This window comes from Bos indicus, chromosome 13 (genome assembly GCF_029378745.1).
Source record: "Bos indicus isolate NIAB-ARS_2022 breed Sahiwal x Tharparkar chromosome 13, NIAB-ARS_B.indTharparkar_mat_pri_1.0, whole genome shotgun sequence".
In the NCBI taxonomy this organism is placed as follows: domain Eukaryota; kingdom Metazoa; phylum Chordata; class Mammalia; order Artiodactyla; family Bovidae; genus Bos; species Bos indicus.
In genome coordinates, this window is record NC_091772.1 from 61,984,048 (window position 1) to 62,012,015 (window position 27,968).

The 27,968-nt window shown below is 53.2% G+C and overlaps 1 protein-coding gene across 2 annotated transcripts in view; it reads right to left on the bottom strand.

Annotated features, from left to right (window-relative positions):
- Positions 1-27,968, bottom strand: part of NOL4L (nucleolar protein 4 like) — a 131,258-nt gene that overhangs the window by 78,410 nt on the left and 24,880 nt on the right. For both annotated transcript variants that reach the window (XM_070801488.1, XM_070801487.1), the window contains exon 2: positions 2,427-2,582. In XM_070801488.1, coding sequence (XP_070657589.1) covers positions 2,427-2,582 — 156 coding nt within the window. The remainder of the gene's footprint in view (positions 1-2,426; positions 2,583-27,968) is intronic.

Sequence of the window (27,968 nt, forward strand, 5' to 3'; positions counted from 1 at the left end):
GGTCCAAAAAACCCTCCAAAGGGCCTGATGCAAACCCTGAGGTGCCAGGCTGTACCCCTCTGCAGCCATTAGCACCGAGTCTCCTAGCAGGCATGGATGGGGCTGAAGAGCTAGGCTTGGGTTGAGGCAAATGGGAGCAGGTAAAAAGAGGACGACAAAAGCGTCCCCATCACCCTGCCCCCCCAAAAGGTAAAGGATGACAGATGGGGAAGTGGGGGAAGGGAGAGGAGGTGCACGGGGGAGGAAGGGGTGCAGTGGTCCCCTTGGCCGCACACCCACAGCAGGAGGGCCTGGCCTGCTCCCTCTGCCTTGGCCCTGCTGCTGAAATTCCAGCTCTGAGCGCAGCCCAGCTGGCTCGTTGCCAGTCATGTGCCAGCTCCAGGCTGGGCAGCGGGAAGTGGGGCACGCGGCGGGCATATGGACGAGAAGCCAGGAAGCGCAGAGCCAAGGGCTGGACGTCCACTTGGCCCAGAGACACAGAGCCTGGTGGGCGCAACCAGCCTCGCCCTTTCTGCAGCACGGAGGTCACCGACCCCAGCCTTAATGAACACCCAGGAAGTGCCTGAGGGTAAGGTTTGGGGCTGGGTACCCATGGGACCAGAGAAATCACACAGTCCAGTCAGCCTAAGCCTATCTACTTTGACAAGCAAGTCAGTGGGCTTGCGAACTGGCCACAAGACGTCTGCAGCAAGGCAGCGTGTCTAGTGGTCAGGGCACAGGCTCTGAGCCAGGTGCCTGACTCTGAACATCAGCTGGGTGACCTCAAGGCAGGCTTAATCATCTCTCTGAGCCTCGCTTTCCTCCTCTGTAATGGTAGCGCCAGCTTCATCCTTATACCCTTCATCCGCGTGATGGCTCTGAGAGCCGGCGCAGGGGACGTGCTGAGCACACAGCCTGGCATGAGCAGGCTCCCAGCATGGCAACTTCAATGCTGAGAAAGTGCACGGGGTATCATCAGCACCAAGGGGCCCACATGGGCCCCAGCTCAGGAGTCCTTCCCTCCATTTATGATCCTCCAGTGGAAATACCCTCAGAACTCCCTTCCCACAAGTCACTCCCCATCACACAAGTCCTGAGCTGCAGGGCGGGGCAGGTGGTACAGTCATCTCCTGCTTCCCTCAGCCTGACCCCTCCTCTCTCTGAGGGCTTTGGCATGTGGGTCCATCCTTAAGACACATTTAACAAAGGTCATCTTCTGAGATCAAGAACAAACCAGATGGTTGGATTTTTTTTTTTAATCAGGTCATATGGGGAAATTATAGACTTAAACAGGCCACCTCTGCCATACTCCAAGGCTATTTAGAAAAGAACTTGGAGGGGTTGCCATCTACTTTGGGTAAGGAAGGCCCATCACAGAGGGGTAGGCCTCTAGGAAGCCAAAGAGAAAGTCAACACAGAGCGGGGAGTGAGACCCCGGCTGACCGCTGCCTCCGGGCTGTGTGGCCTTAGAGTGGTAGTTTAACTCCCTGGGCCGCAGTTGCCTTAACTGTGAAATGGGCCACGGCGCCTCCATCACAGGACTGCTGAGAGGCTTGAGTGAACATGAAGTGCTTGGCTTCCTGGTTTAGTGGTGGGTGCTGGACAAGCGGTTCAGAGCTGGGCATAAGCCATGGCAATGGGGGCCAATGCGGGGATGCGACCAGAACCCAGACAGGCTGTGGCCACCGTGCCCTCGACAGTCTTCCGTGTGACGTCTCCCATCCTAGGTGGCCACCTCTGCTCCCTTCTGCCTACCCAAAGCTTAGACTGCTGGCTGACCTGCCACCCGCTCCGTGAAGGCCGCTTCACGGACTGAACGTTGGTGTCTGGAGGGACCGCGGCTGAACGCCCAGGTGCCTGGGTTCTTGTTCCCCTGAAGCTAGTCTTGGAAACATTTCTGTTTCTCTCAGCCTCCCCAGCCCCAGTCAAGCTGTGCTGTCCTTGAGGGCGGGGCCCAGGTCCTCAGAAGTCCCCTGGGGAACTTCTGGCACTGACTTGCGTTGTAGGGGCTTGAATGCACTCACACACAGGGAGTATTCGGACAGGTCTGGCACACAGCGAAGGCCATGGAAGCGTTTGCTCTGCCGATTACTATTATCTGGCCTCCCCCTCCTCCAACCGCGGCCCCAAGCTGGGGGGTGGGGAATGGAGCAAAGCAGAAACCAGGAAGAGGAGAGCTTTCCTCCTGCCCTCCTCGTCCCTCTCCTTCCCTCCCTCTCACCCCCTTCAACCTGCTTCTCCTTTGTGCTCTGACCACAGAGCCCGCCCCCTCGCCCTGTGAGCCATCTCTGGCTGCCATGCCCTTGCCCCGTGCCCCCCTGGATCCCCAAAGGCCGTTTCATCACGCCTCAGCTCCCTGCCCCGCCCCCTACCCAACATGTGCGGAGCCCATGGCCTCCTGCCAAGGCCTGGGGCTGCCAGCAGAGGCCAAGAGACAGAAATCTCACCGCTCGGTAGGTTTTCTTCTGCCCAGCGTGCTTGGGGGCTTTGCCGGGCTCCGCTGAGCTCTCCACATGCATCGAGTAGATGATGTCAAAGAAATCTTCCACCACAGCGACCCGCTTCAGAGAGATGCCCTCCGGCTCCGACAGGCCATCTGCCCCCTGCGACAGGGTGGACAAGCTGTGTTAGTGTCAGGGATGACGGCGGGGTGAGAGCTGGGCCCTGCAGCCGGGCAGCGGGGCGGGGGCAGGCACGCTGCTGCTCGCTGACCCCCGCCAGGCCTTCCAAGGGTAGGTCTGGGGGGACCTGGGGGCGACAGGAGCCTGCTCAGAGGGCCACAGGGAGGGGGCAACCAGAGTCAAGGGTGGCTGCTGCTATGAAATCTACCAGAAACAATGGGCAGAGAGAAACAACAAGGAAAAATACAAATTAAAAACCCAAGAGCCTCCATGTTCACAATTTCAGACAGATTGTGCCAGACTCAGGCGGGGAGCTTTCGAATTGCACGCTGTGCCAAGACCATCCTGGAAGTCTCTGGGGAGGTGGGGAGGGGGGTGCTAAATAGATGCGTCCCCATCAGGAGCTCGCCAATTAGCAGTAACCTTTCACTGTGGTCCCGGGCTGGGGGCCCAGGGGAACGGCTCACATCACCTGGGTGACTCCTGCCTCGCCCTGGCCTTTCAGAAAAGCTTTTCACCGCTGCCCGCCTCCCTACTCCAGCAGCTGAGCGCCAGCAACAGCACCAGGGCTCTTTGTGTGTGGAGACACAGAAATAACACACACAAGGCCATGTGGAGGTGGCAGGCTGTGTGAGTGGGGTGGCCGTGGGGCCCCCCTGAGCCTCTTACTGGGCTGGCACGAGTATTGTCAGCTGGCCCCAAAAAGGTGTGCCAGGATCTCAGGGGTACTGGGCTCTCTGCCACCCTCTCCGTAAGGGGAGACCTGGAGGGCTCTGGGGGGCGTCAAAGAGGAAGAGTAAGCAGAGGGGTGGGGAAAAAGGAGGCGGGCTTTTCTGTAAAAGTGCTTGGAACACAAATCTCCCAGAGGATTCTTCCCCAAAGGACCCCCGCTCAAGAATGTCAGCTCTTTGGAGGAGGGAGTGGAAGTGTGTGGGGCGGCGGTTCTTCTGTCGGCTCACAGCTGTCTCCCTATCACCTAGAACGATGCCTGACACATAGTAGGCTCAATAAATAACTGCTGAATGACGGCCTGGTTATAGGCAGCTGCCAGGAGGGGTAGTAGGAGGGGTAGTTTAGCCACACGCTTCTTCAGTGTCAGTTGGGCCCCATCGTTTAAGTGGCTGTGTGACTCTGAGCAGGTATCTTGCTTCTCTGAGCCTCGGGTCCTTTATCGAGAAAATGGGGAAAACAGAAGGCCCCTTCCCATGAGCTATGGAGAGGAGTAAATGAAATATGCATCCAACTCTTAGCATCAAGCCCAACCATGGGAACTCCTGGATAAATATTGTCATTAAGAAGTGTTTTGCCGACTGCCAAGTTTCCCCTAGCCAGGACGGGGCTGAACATCGCAACCAGCCTGGGAGACTGTGAGGGTCAGGACCTGCCTGTGGGACGGTGGCTGGTAAGTGGAAGGGCTGGCTCAGGACGTTGGTCTTTGTCGTCAGAGGGGAATCGAGGCCACACTGAATGCGACGCTCACTCACAGCACATTCCAGCCGCAGTCAGGGTTTGCTTTTATCCTGCAACTTTCTCAACCTGCCCTGGTAGGATAGCGGGGCTGTCTCTTTGCCAGTGGCCCACTTGAGAGCAGATGGGAGAGGAAAGGCCTCTGGGGTGGAGGGACCAAACCCCAGGCCTAGTGGGCAGTGCCCATGAGTGATGGTGCTGGCTGGTGCCCTCACTGGCCTTACACAGGCCTTCGAGCCAATGGCTTTCTCCCAAGTTAGCATCCATGGCAATGGGGACTTCTCAGCAAATATCTGGGGGGGGTGTGTGTGTGCCCACCTGTGTAGAAAGAGTTGCCTGCTGGTCCTGCTTGCCTGCTGGGAGATTGTAGGCAAACTCTTCAACTTCCCTGAGCTTCACTTATGAGGTATAAAATTCCATACTTTTCTCTTCTTAAACCCCCTCAGAAGTTACTGTTATCTCTTTCTTGAGGGTATCTGAAGTCCCCCTCTGAATTCCTGGGCTCATCAGTGATTAACTCATTTATTAGCTGACGTGTAACTACCAGCATTTTAGAGATCTTCAAATACTGCCATGGTAGAGCTGAATGGGACAAATATGAGAGATCAGTTATAACACACTTCTAACCAGAGGTTCATGTTGGCAAAAACAAACAACAGAACCTCTAAAAATGAAGGTATAACCGGGTTTCTATTTCTTGATCAGGATGGGTTCAGTTTATAAAAGGCCATTGATCTGAACACTTACAATTTGTATACTTTTCTGTGTGTCTGGGGCTTCCCTTGAGGCTCAGCTGTTAAAGAATCCGCCTGCAATGCGGGAGACCTGGGTTCGATCCCTGGGTTGGGAAGATCCCCTGAAGAAGGGAAAGGCTACCCACTCCAGTTTTCTGGCCTGGAGAATTCCATGGACTGTATAGTCCATGGGGTCACAGAGACTCAGACACGACTGAGCGACTTTCAGTTCACTGTGTGCCTATTAATTTGTGTTTTGCTTTGTTAATTTATTTATTTTTCTTAACACCAAAAGTGTCTGCTAATTTTAAAAGTTATATTTTTTAAAAAGTATAATGGGGTAGGTAGTTCTAAACTTTGATAATTTGAATCCAGAGGCATAATGATGGGTTTAGATGCCTACAAGTGAATAGACCTCTCTGGTCATAAAACTGCTTGAGGCCAGAACACAGACACTTATGGAAAAAGTTTACAAAATTGGATGAGAAGGAGTGGAGAAAGAAAACAATCTGATGAAAGATAATATTTTAGATTAGGTGGGATGGAAAAGTGTCCCCTAACCAACTTGGTGACCTTGCGCAGGTCACTTCTTGACCTCTTAAAACTCATTTTCCTCACACCTGTAAAATGAGCTTACAAAGTCCTAGTTGGATGTGGTTCCAAGGCTAAGTAAGAATATGTCAGGCATCTGCCTCATACAGGCTTGAAACATTCATCTTTCCCCTTCAGACCCACCGAGCATGGACATTCTGTGTTTAGGGATCCATTCTCATCTCCTGTCCCTCTAATCCATTCAGGTTACAGAAGGGGTCCCCCAAGGTAATACCCACCAGCAGAAGAGATACAAAGTCTTATGGAAAATAACCTGCTAAGAATGTCACACAAACTTGGAATAAGCTTTCCTAAAGTCCAAGTATAATTAACTAACCCAGATTAAAAGCAAAACACACTCCCAGCGCCTGGCCTGCCTCTGTCCCAGTCCTCCACCTCCATTCACAGGCAGACGTGGGTAATCAACCTGGCCCAACGTGACCATAAAATTATCTCAGAGAAACTCTTCAGGGTTGCTCCCTCTTTAAAAATGGGTTATGAGGACCACTTCCCTGGTGGTCCAGCAGTTCCCATGCAGGGGATGTGGGTTCGATCCCTGGTCAGGGAACTAAGATCCTACCTGCTGTGGGTCAACTAAGCCCCTCAAGCAGCAAGGAGAGAAAGTCAGCATGCTGCAGCGAAGACCCAGCACAGCTTATAAAAAACAAAACAAAACACCAAGGGCTGTGCTCTTCCCTCCTGTTCAACCCTGAGTCCTGTAATCGGTCTATCTCAACTGCAGAGATGCACACAGGAAAGAAGAGGGCCCTTAGCAACCAGAATTCAAACCACACAGTGTCTGCAGAGCCACACCGTGAACTGTCCTCTGGTGAGCTGCGGCCACCTGGACACCATGCGTACTACACCCTGAGGGAGGAACATCAGGATATCTGTGTGGCCTTCAAGGAGAACCCTGGGAAGAGAACAAAGGGATCCCACGGCAGTCACGTGCTGCAGACAACTCTGCCATGCCCTACGTTCACAGAGGTAATAACCTTCATGCTAAATGCTGCAGGAGAGGCATGCTTTTCCTAGCTGAGAATCCAGACGCAGTACTACAAGGCAAAGGCTGCTAATTAAGGGATCGGACAGCACCTTCTCCTTAGCCTTGGGATGCCCCTGCCAACCGCCTCTGCTTAGTCCTCGAGTTAGCTTAGTCTGATCCATAGCCCTAAGCAACCTGGGCCCTGGGTTGACAAAGGAAGCTCACTTCATTTACAGGCTGGATAAAGAGTGGGGCTGGATGGAGCTTCTTGACTATTCCCCGCTTCCTGGGAATGCCAACCAGGAGTGATGGCATGGAGCCCTGCAGCACCCCCTGGGAAAAGCCATGAAACACACATGGTCAGTTGTGCAGGACCAACCTCTGGGGCCTTCCTGCGTGGGGGAGAATATTGCCATGGTAACATACTACATCTTTTTGAAACAGCTAACTCCAAAACAGCCCGTCAGACGGGCCAACAAAACCAGACATGGCAATAGCTTTTAAAAATTCAAGGAAGGGGGTTCCCTGGTGGCTCGGTGGTAAAGAATCTGCATGTCAATGCAGGAGACCTGGGTTCGATCCCTGATCCAGGAAGATCCCATATGCCTCAGAGCAACGAAGCCCGGGTGTCACAACGACTGAGCCAGTGCCCAGAGCCTAGGAGCTGCAACTACTGAAGCCCATGTGCCCTAGAGCCTGTGCTACACAAGAGAAGCCGATGCAGTGAGAAGCCTGTGCACAACAACTAGAGAAAAGCCTGCAGGCACCAAAGACCCAGCACAGCCATAAATAAATGAATAAATTTTAAAAATTCAGGGAGGGGCTTTTCTGTTGGTCCAGTGGCTAAGACTCTGTGCTCTCACTGCTGCGGGCCAGGATTCAATCCCTGATTGGGGAGCTAAGATCCTGTATGACATGCAGCACAGCGCCCCGCCCCCCCCCCCCAAATACATAGAGCTGCAAACTTTCTTGGATATTACCATCTTCCTTAAAACCACCCTATTTGAGTTCTAAAGGCCAGATTGCGAGTCATTGAAGAAATCACCAAATGTCTACTTCAGTAAGGCTGGTATTTCAGAATATTTATAACAATGGTTGGGCTTCCCAGGCGGTGCTAGTGGTAAAGAACCCACCTGCCAATACAGGAGACTTAAGAGACTCGGGTTTGAGCCTCTTAAGTCTGGAGACTTTCAGAGACTCAGAAGAGGAGGACATGGCAACCCACTCCAGTATTCTTGTCTGCAGAATCCCTATGGACAGAGGAGCCTGGCGGGTTACAGTCCTTGGGGGTCACAAAGAGTCGGACAGACTGCAGCAACTTAGCATGCACGCATGCACAGGAATGGTTTGCAAAGTGTGGTCCCTAGGCATCACCTGAGAACGTGTTAGAAATGTGATTCTCAGGTCCCACCTCAGACCTACCAAATTTGACATGTTGAGGGTTTTAATAGGCCCCCAGATGATTCTAAGGCAGGACAGAGTTTGAGAACTGCTGATTAGAATGTCTCTGTGATTGAGACTGGGAGGTGGCTAGTAAGGCAACTGGCATTGGATAATGAATATAAATATTTTCTGTGCTGCTGGGCCTAATATATTAATACTTTCTTCTCTAGTGAGTGCCCATTTTCCTAATGGTGGGGACAAAAGATTCTTATTGGGCAATTTGAGTATGAATTTGAAACACCTACCCAGAGACTTGCTGGGGATTGTGGGTAGAAAGAGAAGGAGTGCCCAGCATCCTGACATTGGAGTTTTAAAGTCCTTCCTGGTGAAATTAATTCTTAAGCAGGTCATCCCTTGACAAGTCTTTTCTGGCTTCCTCAGTTTCCTCAAACAATCTGAATGCTCAATATAAGGAGGACTGCTGCGTCCAGGGCTGCAAACCTACAAGGAAGATGAGTATATCTTCCCAGGCCCCTGCCCGGGTAGCCTTATGGACTGTTGTGAGGAGTCATCCTCAGGTGAGCTCCTGAGTCTGATTGAATCTTGCCTGTCTCCTCACTAAGCCAATTAAATGGACTCCTCACCTTGATGGCAGGTAAGGTTCAATTGCTAAGGGATTGCAGTTCTGTCATCTCCACTAGAACTTCAAAGTCACTGGCTGGTAATAAGTTACATACCTATCAAGGTGGTACACCCTTTCAGGCCACCAGGGTGCCATCTAGTGCGCCACCACCACTATATTAGAGGCAGGTACCTTCCAGCAGCCAAGTGTCTATGATTAAGAGAATGTGACTAAACAGTGGGGACATTTCTCAACTGGGTTCCTTCTTGAAGAGGAAGAAACCACAGAAACAGTCCGTAGGATGAGCCCTTTCGGTGCAGCTCTCAACAAAGAGCAAAAATCAACAAGATTGCCGTTACAGGATAAAGTCCACGAGGAGAATCCACCCCTAGTGAAACACATCTTTGGCGACCAGTTGTTTGGGAGCCCAGGACTTCAGGGGGTAGATTGTATGGGCAAGTGTGAGGATACTGCTCCATCCCACGTAGGCCAGCCAGGACAACAGGCAAAAGCTACAGCAAGTATTAGCTGCCTGCTCCTCCCAACTTAGAAGTGGGTAACAGAGGATGAGATGGTTGGATGCCATCACTGATTCAATGGACATGAGTTTGAGCAAGCTCCGAGAGATGGTGAAGGACAGGGAAGCCTGGTGTGCTGCAGGCTATGGGGTTGCAAAAAGTCAGACACGACTGAGTGACTGAATAGCAACAACCTCCCAACTTCTGGAACTGTCCCTCTCATGCCCCAAACCACATTTTAATAAGTTCAGGCAGGACCAAGGTTTTGGAAATGGGGGTAACGGTTTTGGGGAGTTCCCACAAAAGTTCTCCTTTCCACAAAAAAAAAAGTTCTCCTTTCAACTCCTGGTAGGGCTGAAAGAAGACCAAGGGGGAGGAGTCAGCTTCCTGCAAAGGGTCCTCAGAGAGAAATGGATAGGAGACGAAATTTTAAAAGCAAACTAAACTAAGAGAATGAAAAGAATAGGAAAATAGAATGAAGACCTTCATCCAAATATCCAGAAATTTTCTCCTCAGAACCTCCCAGAGAAGCCAGTCATAGTTTATAAAAACGGTCAGATGACTGACAGGGGCTACTGTTTTAGTGGGACAAGGACAGTATTTGAATTTCTTTCCTGTATGAATACTATCTACCTTCAGACTGGAAACCCAAACCAAAAAAACTCCAAGATAAAGATTCATGCCAGAATTTCAGGACCCATGGTTATACTGTAGCCAGAATTTCTGGACCCATGGTTGCACTAGCCCTGGACAGGACTGAGGGATGAGACCACCCCCCACCCCATAAATAAATAACACAAAAACAAGGCGTGGAAGACTCATTGTAGCACCTGCCTCTTCTCCACCCCGTGCACAATCTCCAACTGCTAGTGCGGAGCGGCCACCGCGGTGCACCTGCCATCTGGAGCAGGCCTCATATATTCCAAGACCTCCTTTCTGCTTCGCTGAACCTCCATCTTCTATCAAATCACGCCAGGGACCAAAAGGCACACCCCAGGCCACAGGGCAAGGTGCCTGGGATGGGGCCCCAAACAACAGCCATATCCTTCAGCTCTGAATATTTCTTTTTTTTTCCTTTTGTTAACTCTTGGGATGTCTGGAAAGTGAGGGGCGGGGGAGAGAGAAAGAGGGGAGCAGTGGTCCAAAGCGCTCCCCTCTTGGCCGCAGAGGAGCAATGACCCCGGTTTAAGGGATGGAGGGAGGAGGTAGCTGGGGCACTCTCAGGCCAGACAGAGTAGGGCCTGGGGGACAGGGATTCTGGCCTGGGGGTGCCAGGAGGGTGCAGGGGCTCCAAAAGTCAGAGGTCTGAGGACAATCCAGCCCGGACCCTGGGCCTCAGTTTCCTCCTGTGTAGAGGGGACACGGTATGTACAATGCCTTTCGCCACCTCACAGGACGCTTATGGGAACCCAAAGGATGCACAAACAGCCCCTGCCCCGGGCAGAACTTCCATAAATGACCCGGTCACCACTACTATGGAGAGGCGCGCTCCAGGATTCTGGGGACCCGCCTCCCTCGGGCATTGCGGCCAAGGGCAGGGAATGGGGTCCCTGAGCGGGGGTTTCTAGGCGGAAGGGGGCGGTCCTGAGCCAAGCGGGGCCCCGCGGGTGGGTCCCTTCGGGGCTGCAGCGGGCCGCCCGGGCGCGCTAACAAGCGGGCCCCAGGTGCGGGCCCCACCCCGGGCTGGGGGGCGGGGGGAAGAGGAGGGGCTGGAGGGGGAGGGGAGAGGCCCGCGCTAATGACTGTTGACAGCGCGCGCTGGGGCTGGCCGGGCCGCGCGCGCCACTGACAGCTGCTGGGGCGGGGGGCGGGGGACGCGGGTGAGGCGGCTCGCGCTCCCCCCACGGCGCACGCGCGTGCGCCTCGGCGGGGAGGGGCCGGGAGGCGCGCGCGCGCCGGGCCCGGGTTCGGAGGGCCTGCTGGAGCGGTTCGCGCGGGCTCCTCGCGGGCAGGCAGGTAATGAGAGTAACCATGGCAACCCACCAGAGGAAGTGTATTCTGCAGGAGACGTTAATCCCCTCTCCCCGGAGCTGGGACAGCCTGACTTTCCATTCTCACACAGTAATTAGATACCAGCTGTCAGTGCAGGGGGGACGGCTCCGCGGCTGCAGCCCGGCTGGGGGGGCGCACAAAGGGGGTTGGGGGGGGAACGCGAGGAGAAGGGCATTAAAGACACAGGGACGCTTTCCGGCGGGTGGGCCGGGGCGGCGCGCCTCAGCCCGGTCTCCGGCCTCTAGGCGCGCGCCCGCTCACCTGGAGACCCCGCCCGCGCGGGACCCCGCCCACTGGACACGCACCTGCTGCGCGCGCGCGCCCGTCCGCCGGCCAGAGCGCTCCCCCTCTCCAGGCCCCGCCTCCCCACTCTCCGCGCACCTGCTCCGCTCTCCGCCCTCCTGGGACGCTGCCCACCTGTCCTTTGTGCGGGGCGGTACCATTCGATCTGGCCAGCTCTCCTTCAGGGAGCGCCCGCTATGTGCCAGGCGCCGTGCCAAGCCTGATCTGTGTAATCCTCCCAGACCCTCTGCGGTAGGCGCCTCTGCTGTTCCCCGCCCAGGGCGCAGCGGGGTGTGGCCATTTGCCCAGGGTCACTCAGACTTGAACCCCCATCCCGATGCCCATTGAACCACTAGACTACAGCGCCTCCCTCTCGCGTCCACATCCGTTATAGCTCCAAGGGCCTCCCAACCGCCCAGGGAGACAATCAACACCGGTGGCTGGCATCGTGGTGCGCTTACTGCGCGCCAAGCATTTGCTGCCTCATTTCACTTTCCCAGTAGCCGTGGGAGGATTGCTACCCCCATCTTACAGGTGAGGAAACTGAGGGACAGAAAGCTGAAGCGACTTGCCCAAAGGCATGGAGAATAGAGGAAGAACTGGGATTCAAACCCAGGCAGCTAGACCCTAGTATCCATGCTCTCAGCCACGGGCACTATTAACTCCACCCCCAGGTTCCTGGTGGCTGTAATCCAGCCCAGGCCTTCTCCTTTCACCGTTCAGCCCGCCCACATCCTGTCCCAGCATCAGTGAGAAGCTGCCTCTCCTAGCCATACCTAAGAAATCGAAGAAGTTCCTAGGTCTAAAGCCACTGTCACGTCACTGATTTCTGCAGATCTCCCCAACCCTGACTCTCAGTGAGGACGCTGTCCTGTGATGAGTTGCTTCAGTGTGACTCTATGGACTGTAGCCCACCAGGCTCCTCTGTCCATGCAGTTCTCCAGGCAAGAATACTGGCGTGGGTTGCTGTACCCTCCACCAAGGGATCTTCCCAACCCAGGGATCAAACCCACATCTACTGCTGTTCCCACACTGTAGGCGGATTCTTTACCACTGAGCTACTGGGGAAGCCCCCCTCAGCGAGGATAGCCACTTGGAAATCATTGGGAGCCTCCCCGTTTCCCAGGTAGGGGAACCAAGACCCTCAAGGTGAAAGGCTAGACCAAGGAGGAGATGGCCTATGGAGCTTTTCGTGGGGAGTCCAGTGGGGAGTCCAGTCCCCACAGGCCCAGCTATGTCTCCTGCCCCCCACCCCACAGTTGGACCTGTGGGTGGGCACACCAAGGAGGGGCAGGAAGTGCTGAGAAGCAGAGCGGGCTCCTGTCCCCAGTGGCGGCGGGTGTCTGGGGCAGGAGGAGGCTATCTGATCCCTTCCCCATTGCCCCGGCCATGACCTCCTCCCTCCCTCCCTCCCTCCATCTCTCCCTCCCTCGTGGCCAGGGTAGCCAGCACCCTGGACTGCAGCTGAGAACCCAGCGTTCCCCCGACCCGGCCCACATTCCTATGGGAGGAGGGGTCGGTGGGGTGGTGGGGGGGAGTTGGGCCAAGGGCTATAGGGACAGGGGCACCCCTGGGGCTGCCCCACCCAGCTTGGGCCAAGGCCGGGCTGTCTCCAACCTCACCATTTCCTGCCTCCGCTCTTCCCATCTCTCACTAGCAGAGCTGCCTAAATTTGGCTCCAGGAGGGAATGGGGGAGGTGGCAGCAGGCGGGTGCTGTCAGAGGCCAGGGCGCAGCTCCCTGTCTAGCCGGCTGGCATTTTTGCTGTCTGGAGGAGGGCAGGGGGGCCCACCAGCCCTCTCCAGGAAAGGGAGATGTTCGTACCTTCTGACATGCACTGAGTAATGTGCAAACGACATGCAAACCAAGCTTCCAATCAGCATCTCAGCCAGGGAACAGCTTGGGTGCTGCTTTTGGGATAAGAACAGAAGAACCAGTGGCCCACTCCCCGGGGCTCCAGTGGGAGCTGGGGGTGAATGCAGGGTAGCCAGGGCTGGGAGTTGGGAGCCTCCGTTTCTTGCCAGGTGGAGTTTGGGGGCTTTAAATCAGCGGCTGGACTCTCTGCCTCACAGCCTAAGGGCAGGACCATGGCTTTCTCTGGCATAGTGCTTGGCACACCGTTCTATGATTAAGCACATGAGGTTGTAGTCATCCTGTCCAGGATTGAACCCTGGGTCTCCACTGGCCAACTCGGTGAATTCCTCAATGGTATACCTGGGCAAACAACTCATGTGATTGGCATCCCTTTTAGGACTTCCCTTCCCTAGAAGGTGGGCACAGGGGCAGGGCCCAAAAGAACACCGGTTTTGGAATCAGACCTGGATTCTAGGTCTGGCGTAGCCAGTGAGGCTCTGCAGGTGTCACGCCCCTCCTCTGGGAAATGGGTTCAGGAGCTCAAGTTCGACTATGATGTCTGTGTGGGGGCCTGGCATTCAGTGGATCGTCCAGAATTCTTCCCACCAGTGCGGTCTCACTGATGTCTGCCTTCATACAATTGCATTCTCTGTCCCAGTCCCATCTCCCCTCTCCCTTGGGTTTCTCCCTCCTCTTGTTCTCTCCATTGTTCTTGGTGATCTCAGGGAAGTCACTACCTCTCCGAGCCTCAGTCTGCACGTCTATCTGCTCCATGGGGTAATGGGAGATGGATGCTGTCTGGAGTCTAGGGCCCAGGAGGCATTTGATGGGTGGCAGCCCTTTACAAGGCCCATTTATATCCCAAATGTCCAGGAGGGGTGGGCTGTGCCCTCCAGCTCTATCAGGTATGGGGTGTTGGGGCCCCTCTTCTCGGTAACTCTGTTTAACCCCAGATAACTGCTCTCCTGCCCCTCGGCCGGGGCTGATATGTGCTGAATCCAACTTCCTGCCACCCAAAAGCCACTTCCTGCCAAACTCGAGCTGATACCAGAAGAACTTGTTTTCTGTGCACAGAGCAGTCCCGCCGCCGGGCGGCCACCGGCCTGCCCTGGGTGTGAACATTTTTTTCCATTTGCCGGTCTGCCTGGTGGGGCTGGGCGGGGAGGATGGGGACCCTGCTCTCTTGACCTCTGAACCTGCCCATCCTGCCCCACCACAGCCTCTGGGCCTGCCAGCCTGCCCAGGAAGGGTGCCAAGTGGCCCCTTTGGGCCCAGACAGACGCGTGTAGGCAGTGATACACAGTCTGTCACGGCCACACACCAACCAGCCAGTCTGACAGCCCCCAGAGCCACCAGGCGAGGACTCTGGGAGACAAGTGTGAGACCCCGTCAGACAACAGTTGCACACACTTTCAGAGTCACACACAGGTCGACGTGGACACCCAGTCTCAGAGTCACTCACACACAGGCACACAGAGCTCCCCCACACTTGCCCAGCGTCCATCCCCCTTCCAGGTGTTTCACTAATTCAGCAGACACTCTCTGAAGGGCCTGCTCTGTGCCAGGTCTTGGTCTAACCCATAGTAAAAACTACTGGAATAGTAACTAGCTGACCTGCGCTGTTCCTTCAGTTTCCTTATCTGTGAAATGGGGATAACAGCCCTGCCCCACAGGGCTGTTGGGAGGATTAATGAGCTAATACATGCAAGGCCCCTGTCCCCAACTGGCCCATAGACAGTGCTAAGTTAGGCTATCTTAGTTAGCCAGGAGCATCCTGTGCCCAGCTCTGCTGAGACCTTACACACTTATCATCCTGAGTCCTGACCCAAGCCCCTGGAGGCTCAGGTCCACACTCCCATTTCCACAGATGAGGAGACAGAAGCTCAGGGAGGAGGCCCACAGGTCCTCAGGGTACCACCACGATTCCTCTCTCCTCTCCTCCTACTCTGCTGCCCCCGGCTGCCTCACGACCCACCGCACCACACACACACACACACATACACACACACGGTGGCCTCTGTCTGGAGTGCCCTGGCCACTTGCTCTTGGTGTGACCAGCTCCTTCTGAGCTGTCCACTGCCCTGGCTCCTCCCCAGAGCCCTGTTCACTTTCCTCAGGACACTCATCACCCGTGGCGCACCAGACCCCCCACTGGATCATTTTGTCCTGTCTGCCGGCACATAATAGGGGTTCAACAACTTTGGAATGTAAATGAATAAACAGCCTGCTCCTCACACCTAGCTACTGAGGCCAGAGTCTGGAACCACACCAGGACACCCCTAAGCTGGAGCCCAACTCCCAGGCTAGCCTGCTTCTCACACCTCCAATAGGCACTGCATAGCGTGTGAATGAATGAATGAATGAAATCAGGATTTTGGGATCCCAGTCCAGGGCTCTCTGGGCTAAACCTCCTTCACTTCCTGGCAGCGTGGACAGGAGCCAAGCTCCAGCCGCCTCGGATGGTGGCGGGGCTGACGGGCCGCCTGAAGCCGGCTGTCAGGAGCTCGTCTGGCCACAGCCGCCAGCAGGGGAGACCAGCTGGCGGTGCAGGGTCCATCGGCCCAGGCCTGGAATCTGAGCCGCCCTGAGAGGCCCAGCTTCTCTCCAGGCCCCCACAAACTGGCCTTTGTTCCCCAGGCCAGCCAAGACCCAGGAGCCTGGGCTTTCTCTCTGCCTGCGGCACCCGCGCTGAGCCAGCGGGGTAAATGGGCCAGCCTCCCCTCTGTCCGGGCCCACGATGTCGCTTCAGGACTAAATGGAGATGTAATTTTCTATACAAATCCATGACAATTTAGATGGAGTGATTGTAATTGGCTTTTCAATGGGGGTTTTGTCCAGTGCTGGTGGCTAGAACTGGGTGGCCTGTTTGAGGCAGGCTCCATTTAAATGACAATAAAGCAATAATATTGAGGACTTGTACAGTACCCAGAGCCCCTCCTGGGCCCAAGTGGAGCCTCATGTTTATGGATCTGGTCCTTCCCTTGGGCAGTCTGGGCAACCAGCGGGGTGGGGGGCACCGAGCCGGGAGAGGGGCCATTCCAGACCTAAGGGCTCTGGGGCGGCCAGGGCAGGGCCCCAGGTCCCCTGGCTTACCTGCTCCGTCATTCACCATACAACCACCAACCAGTGCTGCCTGTGGGCTGGCTCCTATTCCAGCTGTTGGGGGTGCCAAGAGACAGAGAACCCTCCCGGGCAGGTCAGAGGTGCGAGGGAACAGTGGCAAGGACAGCCAGCCTGACCCAGAGCCAGCTGGCCGGGTTCAGATTCTACCAAGCTCCTGACAAGCTTTCTGGGCTTCAGCAAGTTACTTAACCTCTCTGTGCCTCTGGCTGGCCGGCCATAAAACAGAGCTGCAGTCAGTTACTGTGAGGACGAAACCCCTGACTAGGGCTCAGTACAGGGCCTGGCATGTGGACGGTGCTGTCGATAAGTTACTGCCATTGTTTGTTAAAACCCCAGCTCTGGTGTCAGACTTGCTAGCGGTGACTGTGTGCTTGTGCTTGTGACTTAACCTCTTTAAACCTCCACTGGCCTCTCTTTGGGGCTATCCTGGTGGTTCAGATGGTAAAGAATCCACTTGTAATGCAGGAGACCTGGGTTTGATCCCTGGGTTGGGAAGATCCCCTGGAGAAGGGAATGGCAAGCCACTCCAGTATTCATGCTTGGAGAATTCTAAGCTTCTCTTTAAGGTGGGGCTTTTAGGAGAGCCAACCCCACGGGGTGGTGGGGATTTAAGGAGAGGATGCAGGAAGTGCTGGGCTCAGTAAACACTAGCTCTCACTTACAGGACGCTTTTTGGCCTTGAGAAGCTTGCCATTCAGTGATAATTATACTGTTGAGTGTTGGGAGACAGAAAGGGAAGAAGAGAAAAGCTCACAGGAAGCCAGGACAGAGCTGTTGGTCCCGGCAGGGGATGCAGGGGAAGGGAATGATCTGGAGGGGCCTCGGGAACAGGGTAGGGCTGTGGGCAGTATTAAGGAAGGAAGGCTTCACAGAGGAGGTGACATTTGGGCTGGGCCTTGAAGGATGAGTGACAGGTTTCTGCCGACATAGGGCAGATCCCAGTGCCAGGCACCGTGGCTATAGCGTCACAGGCAGACCCTCCTGAACTGCTTCCTACCTGTGGGAGGAGTCAAGGTGGGATGGGGGATGAGGGCAGGCCTTCAGGGAGGCTGTCCTGAAGAAGCAAGGCTGAGAGCATCTAGGAAGGGAAACAGCCTGTGCAAAGGCCCACAGTGGGAAGGCATCATGGGCCCTGGTGAGTGGACAGCAGGGGAAACTGCAAAACATGGCTGGAGGGAGTGGACAGGGGCCGTGGTTTTACTCACAGTGAAGCAGGCGGCCACAGAGGGATTTTAAGCAAGTGAGTGACACCATGCACGCTATATTTTTAAAGGATCCCTCTGGCTGCTTGTGGGCGATGGGCTGCAGAGTGGAAGGGGTAAGAGGGAGACCCTGGAGAAGTGGTCAGGTCACTGAGGGGAGGGAAGTGGTTGGATCCGAGAAACAGCAGGCACTCAGTAACTGTTGTCTGGAGGATGGGCAAGTAGAGCACGATGCGGGGCTGGGTGCAGCTGGCACATACTGTGGTTGGTGAGAAGAGATGAGAGAAGAGATGAGGGCCGCCTCCCACCTCCCCTCATCAGGCTAAGGCTCTGGGGCTTTTTCCTGAAGGCAGCAGGGGAGCCAATCCAGTTTTTTTCTTTTTTCTCCAGGCAGAGAAAGACCATGCTGGGACTTGTGCTTGGAAAGATCATTCTGCTGTAGGGTGGGTGGGTGGGAGGTGGCAGGTGGGCGAGGCTGGAGGGAAGGATGTGGGGAGGGAGAGTGGCTGCTGGGGGCTCAGAGGCCTCAATAGGCATCCTAGCCATCCCCCAACTCCAAGAGCAACAAATTTCCTCTTCAGTGAGGTCTAAAATCCAGTCCTGGGTCACAGAGTGGTCACTGGCAGGGTTGAGATCCAACCCCGGGGCAAACTCAAAGGCCAGTGTTCTGTTCCCTTTTGGCATCATCTGCCTTGATTGCTAATACATTATAAATAGTGTTTCATGGTAACTGTCAGCTGTAGAACCGTTACTACAAACCTGGGAGGTGGGTATTATTATTCCCATTCTGCAGATGAGGAAATCAAGGCTCCGAGAGGCTGAGTCACTCATCTAAGGACTCAGAGCTGGGAATAGAGATCCAGGGTCAGAACCAGGCAGTCTGACTCCAGACCTTTACAGCAGAGGTCCTTTGAATTTATTGCTAATCCCTGGTGGCTCAGATAGTAAACAACCTGTAATGCAGGAGACCCAGGTTCGATCCCTGGGTTGGGAATACTTGACTCCAGTATTCTCATGGAGAATCCCATGGACAGAGGAGCCTGGCGGGCTACAGTCCATGGGACTGCAAGGAGTCAGACACGACTGAGTGACTAAGATACACTTAAAGGTTGGGAAATTTCATGAAGAAAACCTGAACTTTGCACAGAACCTCCTGATGTTGGCAGCTCCCAGACCCAATCTTTGAACCACGTCCATCTAGTGGCCCCAGGTTTACACGTCCAGCCCGGGCCTATCCTCTGCATCCATTCAGCCCATTGGACATATCTGAAAGCAAGTGCGTGTTTAGGGCCCCTGTAGAGCAGGAGTCCCCAATCCCTGGGCTGCACAGCAGAAGGTGAGCAGCAGGCAAGTGAACGAAGTTTCCTAAACTTCATCTGCTATTCCTCATCACTCGCAGTATCACCTGCACCCACCCTGACCCCCGTGGAAAAATTGTTTTCCACGAAACCCTGATGTCAAAAAGGTTGGGGACTGCAGCTATAGAGGGCCAGGGAAAGGCATCCATCTATTCATTCAATAAGCATCTGGACCACTGCCACCCCCTACACTGCCTGGCCTTCACCACCAACTCTTCCTCCACCGGAAGGAAGCCTTCTCCACATTCACTTTCTCAGGCCAAGCACCCAGGAGTCATCCTTGATTCCTCCCTCTTTATCTCACATCCCCCCATGCCCATCCCATCCATCAGCAAATCCTGCTGACTCACCTTAAACCGAGTCCAGAATCCACCTGCTTTCCACCATTTCCCCTGCCCCTGAGCTCCCCTCCTGGGACTTGTGGGGTTTTGAGGAAAGGCACGAGCTAGCACTGGAAAGCCCTTGGTCCCTCTCCTCTGGGTCTCAGTCTCCTCATCTGTAGAGTGGGCGCATGCTAAGTCACTTCAGTCGTGTCGACTCTTGGGGACCCCATGGACTGTAGCCCTTCAGGCTCCTCTGTCTGTGGGATTCTCCAGGCAAGAATATTGGAGTGAGTTGCCATACCCTCCACCAGGAGTTCTTCCCGACCCAGGGTTTGAACGCACATCTCTTATGTCTCCTGCACTGGCAGGTAGGTTCTTTACCTCTAGCACTACGTGGGGAGCCAAGGAAGTGTGGGCACAGTAGGTCATTTGACTCCCGTTATCCTCTCATCCTGGCGGGACAAAAGTGGGGCTAAGGAAGAGTGTGAGTGCAATAGAAGAAAAGTTAGACAAACTGGACCTCATTAAAACTAAAACCTTTTGTCTTTCAATGGATACCACCCAGAAAGTGAAACACAGCCCACAGGCTGGAAGCAAATATTTGCAACTCATATATCTGATAAGGAATTTGTATCTAGACTATATAAAGAACTCATAACTCAATAATAAAATGAATAATGCAATTTAAAAATAGTCAAAAGATCTGAATAGACATTTCTCCTTAGAAGATACACAAATATCCAATAAGTACATGAAAAGATGCTCAGTATCATTAGCCATCAGGGAAAGGCAAATCAAAACCACAATCAGATACAATTCCACTCACACTGTGATGGCTCTAATCAAAAGGACAGATAGTAGTAAGTGTTGACGAGAATGTGGGAAAACTGGAAGCCTCCTACACTGTGGATAAGACTGCAAAATGATGCAATGATTTTGGAAAACAGTCTAGCAGTCACTCAAAAGGTTAAACGTAGGATTACCCTATGACCCGGCAATTCCACTCCTAGGTAGAAAAAAACTGAAAACATATGTCCACACAAAAACTGTACAGGACAGGTCACAGCAGCATTATGCATCACAGCTAAAATCTGGAGACAACCTAAATGCCCACCAACTGTTGAACAGATAAATGAAATGTGGCACATCCATCCAGTGGAATATTATTCAGGAAGAAAAAAAGAAAGAAGTATACGCTACAGCGTGGACAAACCTTGAAAAAACTGTAGTAAGTGAAAGAAGTCAGGCACAAAAATCTACGGATCGTATGATTCCATTCATAGACAATGTCCAGGGAAGGTAGGCAAATCTACAGAGAAAAAAGTAGTTTCCCGAAGCTGGGGAAGGACACTGGGATATGGGGTTTCTTTCGCAGGTACCGCAAATTTTCTAAAATTGATTGTGGAAACATATAATTCTGAATATACCAAAAAAAAAAAAAACCCATTAAGTTGTATTTTAGATGGGTAAATTTTATGGTATGTGAATTATATCTCAATAAAGCTATTATAAGAACAAAAAACAACCTACAGAACAGTGTACAACATATTTTGTGTAAAAATAGAAACAAACCCCAGAAATGCCTGTGCATATGTGCTTATACATATGTATAAAACATCTCTGGAAGGAAACCCAAGAAATAATAGAGGCTGCCCCTGGGGAGGGGAACTGGGTGGCTAGGAGGAAGAATTTTTTTTACATTGGTACCTGATGAATTTTTTTGTAAATAATGAGATTCTGTTACCATTTCAAAATGTTATACTTGAAAAAAACCAAACCAGTGGTTTATTACTGGCCCTCAGCCAGAGGATGGGTTAGGCAAGACAGCTCTGAAACACAGAAGCTAGAGAAACCCACCTTCACAGTTTTCCAAGCCTAGCTAACATCCATCACTGTTTTTACTCCTCATGCAAGTCCTGTTGGAGGGTTTCAGCACAAGTCCTGTTTCCACCAGCAAATACTGTGGGTCCTCCTTCAAAAAAGGGCTAGAATCCACCCACTTCTCACCCTCCACAGGCACCACTGTGGCTCAGGCCACGAGCCCCTTCCACCTGGCTGCCCTGGATCATGACACCAGCCTTCTCCCAGCTTCCACTCTCTCCAGTCTATACTCCACACAGAGCTCCCTTTCCTCCCACCAGTCCGCTCTACAGCCTGGGCTTCTGCCCACTGGCCTCCCCATGGTTCCTCAGACTTACAGGCACTTCCTGCCTCAGGGTCTTTGCACTCGCTCTGCTTGCTACCTAGAGTACTTTCCCACCAGATATCCACCTGGAGGCTCCCTCACCTCCAACAGTTCACTGTCCAGTGTTTCCTCATAAAGAAGCCTTCCCAGACCTCTCCATCTCCCCCTGCTTTACTTTTCTGTATAGTACTGACATATTTAATATTTACACTTACTTATCTGTGATCTGTCCCTCCCACCTCTAAATGTAGGCTCCATGAAAGGCAGGCTTCTGTTTCTTTCCCCAGCACCAAGAAACACTCACATTGTAGGAGTTCCAAAATATCTGTCAAAATAAAACTGGGTCCTAAGAAACCATCACAGACCAGAGGAGCTCAAGGAGATATGAAGACTAAATGTAACGTGGTCTCTCAATTGGGATCCTGCAACAGAAAACAAACCTTAGGGGAAAACTAGTGAAATCCAAAAAGAAAAAAAGTGTGAGCTCAGTTAATAGTGATGTATCCGTGTTGGTTCCTCAGCTGTAACAAACATACCATAATAGCGTCAAATGTTGACAGTAGGGGAACCTGGGTGAAAGGTACATGGGACTTTTGCGGACTATCTTTGCCGCTTTTCTGTAAGTCTAAAATTATTCTAAAATAAACCATTTATTTAAATTTTTAAGATGTGTTAAATGAAAGCATACGTGTACAAACTGAGGCTCAAAGGTGAAGGCAAGGACTTCCCTGCTGGTCCAGTGGTTAAGGATCCACCTGCCAATGCAGGGGACACGGGTTCAATCCGTGGTCAGGGAACGAAGAGCCCACGTGCCTCAGGGCAACTAAGCCCACGTGTGCTGAATTACTGAAGCTCACACTCTAGAGTCCATGTTCTGCAACAAGAGAATAGCCCCCACTTGTCACAACTAGAGGAAGTCCGTGCACAGTGCTGCAACGAAGACCTAGCACAGCCAAAATTAATTAAAAAAAAATTTTTTTTAAGGTGAAGGCATTTGCCACAGGCTACATAGCCAATGAGAAGCTGTGGCTCGTGGGCAGAGATTAGTGAACATCCTGCAAGAGAAGGAGGCCCCTGTTACTGGAAACCCATTTATGTTTCAACGAAAAGCAATGTGTTGGGGGAAGATGGAGGCTTTCTTTCCAAGCATCATAGGAGACTGAGACATTTTACTGAGAATCCACTCTGGCCCTGTGGAGCTCAAAGACAGGCACACTCTCCCAGCAACTGCCTGGGAGACAGTCCTTTTCTCCTTGGTTCCCAGGAAGCCCAAATGGCCTCTCCAAGTCACAATACTGTTTGCCAAGAGTTCTTGGCCCTGGAACTCAAGATGTCAAGCCAGGTCATACAAATCAGGTTAGGGGACAAGGTGGGGGGCCTGAGGGAGACAAAGGGTGGCCTAGGAAGGGAAGAGAGAAAGGACAAGTCTTCTTGAGCACTTCCAAGAAGCTGGTACAGGCCAAGACATTTGAAGTGTATGTGCGTGCTAAGTTGCTTCAGTCGTGTCTGACTCTTTGAGTCCCTATGGACTGTAGCCCGCCAGACTCCTCTGTCCATGAGATTCTCCAGGCAAGACTATTGGAGTGGGTTGCCATGCCCTCCTCCAGGGGATCTTCCTAACCCAGGGATTGAACCCACATCTCTTACGTCTCCTGCATTGGCAGGTGGGTTCTTTACCACTACCACCGCCTGGTAAGCCAGGTGTGGCTTTTAGGTCTATGTGACCTGATTCCAGGCTCCCAGACCCACAGGGTTGGTAGGGTCATTCCCGTTTCACTGATGAGGAAACTGACGACTGGAAAAGATAGCAGCTACGGGGCGATGAAGCAGCCACAATGGGGTTTGATCTCTTGGGCTGCATCTTGATCCCCTCTCCACGTCCTTCTTGCCCTCTAGCGACACCGGCTTCTCTCAGAACCATATCTGCACCTGGCCTTCGCCCACACTGCACCCTCTGCCTGAAACAGCCCTTCTTCCCTATGACTAAGCTAACTTCTACTTGACCTTCAGGCCTCGGCTCCAGTATTACTGCCTGTTACGGGCAGTTCTGTGCACCCCCCATCCCCTCTCCTCTCACTGCAGTTTCCTGTGTTGACGTCTTAACTTCTGTACCTCAGACTGTGACTGTATTGGGAGACAGGGTCTTAAAAGAAGTAATTAAGTCAAATGAGGTCATTAGGGTGGGCCCTAATCCAATACAACTGGTGTCCTTAGAAGAAGAGGAAATTAGGACACGAGACGCACGGAAGAGAGGCCGTGTGCGACACGGGGAGAAGACGGCCGCCTGCAACCCAGGAAGCGGCCTCAGAAGAAGCCAAAGCCCCGGCGCCTGACCTCGGACTTGAAGCCTCCAGAATTGTGAGAAAACTGATTTCTGCTGCGTAAGACCCCCGGTCTGTGGTACTTGGTTTTGGCGGCCCCAGCAAATGAATAGACTGCCTCAGAGCAGCTCTCCTGACCCCCATCCCCAGGGCACGACCTTGGGAACCCCCTTCCTTCACGGGGCCTCTCAATGACGATATTCTGTTTATTTGTGTGTCCGTTTGGTTCATAGCTATTACCGTCAGCAGACGGTGAGCACTGTGAGGGTACAGAGGGGTCTGCCATGGTCTCCACCAGGGCCGAGCACAGTAGGTGCTCCATAAACAGGCACGACGTGATGCCATGGAGTAAAGGACTTGGTCTTGTCTCCCTTTGTACCTGTGTCCCTGACCACAAAACAGCAATTTTAAGGCTTCTGGAACTCTTAAACTTCATTCCTCTCCTGAAGCAAATATTTCATTGCGGGGTGGGGGGTGTGGGTAGGCTTTAGGTCGGTTAGGCTCAATTTTGCCCAACAACCCGGAATCAGATCCTTGCTAAAAAATGTAAAATTCATTCCTGGAGTCAACAAAAGAAAAAAGGGCCACGCCCTTGACTACCTGTGCCCTGCCTCCCTGAACCCTGTTCTCCCGGCTCCCCAGCTCCAGCTCCGCCCAAATCCTGTCGACTGCCCAGGGCTACATCCAAAAGGCTCCCTCCCAAAGAGCTCATCCCAGAGATGAGGGACCCTAGAGACATAGAGTGGAGGCTCAGAAAGGGCAAGGAAGTGGCCCAAAGTCACACAACCAAGCAAAAACTGGTGCATCTGTGAACTTCAGCTCCGGACCCAATCCCATCCCTTGGGGCATCAGCTATGGCATCTGCCCACATAATGCCATCAGCCCCAAGGATGCACTACTTTTCTGACCTCAGGTGCAGGAGAGGTCATGGGGCACAGACAGGGTGTGACCTGCCCACGGTCACACAGCCGGGAAACAGTGGAGCCAGAGCTGGAAGTCCCGGAGCCCAAGCTGCCAACCATTAGACTACCCTACCCTTACATGTGGGCGACAGGAACTGGGTCATGTGATACTGATGGAGCGCTGCGGGCTGGGGAACCTCAGGAATCAGACAGACCCGCGTGTCTGTGCTAGTCGCTCAGTCATGTCTGACTCTTTGTGACCCCATAGACTGTAGCCCGCCAGGCTCCTCTGTCCATGGGATTCTCCAGGCAATACTGGAGTGGGTTGCCACGCCCTCCTCCAGGGAATCTTCCCAACCCAGGGATTGAACCTGCATCTCCTGCGACTCCTTCATTGCAGGCAGATTCTTTACCGTGGAACCGCCAGGGAAGCCCCCAGACAGACCTGAGTTCAAGTCAAATCACCATGTAACCTTAGACAAGTGACTAAGGTTGTTCCCTCCACTGTAATGGAGTCCACCTGGTGGGGATATGGTGCAGCTTCAGTAAAACAAGGTTAATGTCTATTCATTAATGTTCATGTTAAGGGGATGAAGCCATCAACACAGAGCCGTCTACAGCATAAAGCAGGTCCGTCTGCTCAGCCCATTCCACAAATCAGGGTCTACCCTCCCCATCCCACCCCCGTTGAGGGGCCCCCTTGCTGCTACTCTGCACTGGGGTCCTGTCTGCTGAGTCATGGCACCCTCTCTCCCCATCATTTGCATTGTGGATGGTGCCGAAGGATCACGGCTACTTAGGATGCTCTCAACAGTTCCTTGGTCTCTACTTACTGTGGGTACAGAGTCATGCTCTGAACGCAGGAGCCTCTCTGCGGGGGAGTCAGGAACAACACAGCCAGGTTCCTAAATCTGCCCACGTGGACATGCCCAGTGCTTGGGCAGGGGGAGACTGCTGGAGACTCTACCTCCTACCAAGCTCTGCGGCCTCTGGGAATCGCTTAATGGTCAGGGGGCAAACACTCACACTAACCAGCTCTTTCGAGGTCTGAAAACAGGTTCTGTACCTCAGGCATCCCTGGAAGGACAGACAAGATGCTGATCTAAGTGGTGCCTTTGAAGGAGGGGGTGGGCAGGGGGGCTGAGCAGCAGGAGGAAAGAATGCAGGATATTTACCAAGTCTTTTTTTTTTTTTTTAACCAAGTCTTTTTTAAACTCAAATTTAGAATCATACAAATGCACTGCGTATTTATTTTTTTAAGTCTTTTATTAAATTTGTTACAATATTGTTGTTTCTGCTTTATTGTTTGTTTGGTTTTTTTTGGCCTGAGGCATATGGGATCTTGGCTCCCCAAGCAGGGATCGAATTCACACCCCAGGCATTGGAAGGTGAGGTCTTAACCCACTAGACCGCCACAGAAGTCCCTGCACTGTGTCTTTAAACAAAATTAAAGTAATAATAACAGAACCTAGGATTCTGGATGGAAAGATTAAAACCCCCAGCTTCCCGAGCTAGCCTGACCCTTCTGCCATAACGGCAAATAACTGACACTGGCCAGAGAGGTTTGGCTACTACGTGCGTGCTACGTGGCTTCAGTCATCTCCGACTCTTTGTGCCACTATGGTTGTAGCCCGCCAGGCTCCTCTGTCCATGGGGATTCTCCAGACAAGAATACTAGAGTGGGTTGCCATGCCCTCCTCCAGAGGATCTTCCTGACCCAGGGATCGGAACCCACGTTTCTTGTCTCCTGCATTGGCAGGTGGGTTCTTTACCCACTGAGCCACCTGAGAAGCCCGTGGCTACTACAGAGGGAGCTAAATGCAGGTCATTTCACCTTATGGGCCTCAGGGTCTCCTCAGGATCAAGAGAGCTGTTGAAATCTACATCCTAACCTAGTCCTGACTTGCTAGTCTTCTCTTTGGACTAGATCTGGAGAGGGCAGGAAATAGTCCATCATGGAAGCCACTGGGTGAGGGGTGGGGGCGAGCCTGTGAGAGCTCCAGGGGCCCTGTACTCCGCATGAGATTCTCCAGGCACCACTCAGACAGTCCCTGTGTTTCGCTCATGGGGAAACTGAGGCATGGAGCTGGAAAGGGACTATGTGCCAAGCTGACCAGGCTGGATAACATCACTACCCACTGGCCTGCACCTGAATGCCACAATCAGGGGGCTCCGTTTGCATTAATTTCACCCCTGCACCCTTAAGAGGCTGCATGGGCAGGTGGAGGCTTTGGCCTGGACGTGGCCCTATCCACAGCCTGGGGAAGCCGGAGGGTCAGCTGCAACCGGTCTGGCTGGGCCTTTTTTCAGGCTGCGGTATGGAGTCTGGTCTTTGTCCTAAGAGCCCCTGGGGAGCCACTGAAGGGTTTTAGGCCAGAAGCTGATGTTGTCTGATTTATGTCTCAGAAGATTGCTCTGGCTGGAGCCCTGGGTGGAGAATAGACCGGAGGGGCGAGAGGGGGAGCTGGAGACTGACGCAGAAGCTGCTGCAGCCTAGACTGAAGAGGGAGCGGTGGGAGAGCTGTGAGTAGGTCCAAGGGAAGGCCAGCTGACTGCAAATGGAAAAAGTATATTCCTCCCTGGAAAGTGAGTACCCCACCCCTGGACATGTTTAAACCGAGCCTAGACCACAACATGATAGAACTGTTACTGAGAGGACTTAAGGTGGATCATAAGGCCAAGAGTCTAGGTCACCTCCTCCAGGAAGCCCTCCCTGACTCCCAAGCCTGGGTTGGCAGCCCCCAGGGCACTTCACATCACAGCACTGATTACCCTGCATCATAATCATCAGTTTCCACATTTTTGTGCCCTTTCCCGTTACAAGGGCAGAGACCCCTCCGCTCCTCTCTGGACTCCTGAAAGTGGAAGTATTAGTTGCTCAGTCGTGTCCGACTCTTTGCGACCCCACAGACTGTAGCCCGCCAGGCTCTTCTGTCCATGGAATTCTCCAGACAAGAATACTGGAGTGGGTTGCCATTCCCTTCTCCAGGGGATCTTCCTGACCTGGGGATCAAAGGGTCTGCATTGCAGGCAGATTCTTTATCTGGACTCCTGGACTCCTAGTGCTCAGCAAAGTGTCCGGCTCACAGCAGAACCTCATATATAACTTCCCCTCCTTTCCTTATGCTTCTTTCCTCAACACCCGCTTCTCCTAGGTCTTTCATCTGGGTATCCTCAATGCCCAGCCCAGATTTTGGTACAGAGTAGGTGCTTAGTAAATATTGGGCTGGCCAAATAGTTTGTTCAGGTTTGGCCATATTACAGAAACTGACTCCTTGGAAAAGACCCTGATGCTGGGAAAGATCAAAGGCAGGAGGAGAAGGGGACGACAGAGGATGAGATGGTTGGATGACATCACTGACTCAATGGACATGAGTTTGAGCAAGCTCTGTGAGTTGGTGATGGATGGGGAAGCCTGGCGTGCTGCATGGGGTCGCAAGGAGTCGGACACGACTGAGCGACTGAATTGAAAAACTGAGCTATTTCTTGAAATGGATCATCTCTCCGGTGGCTCTAACACATAGTAG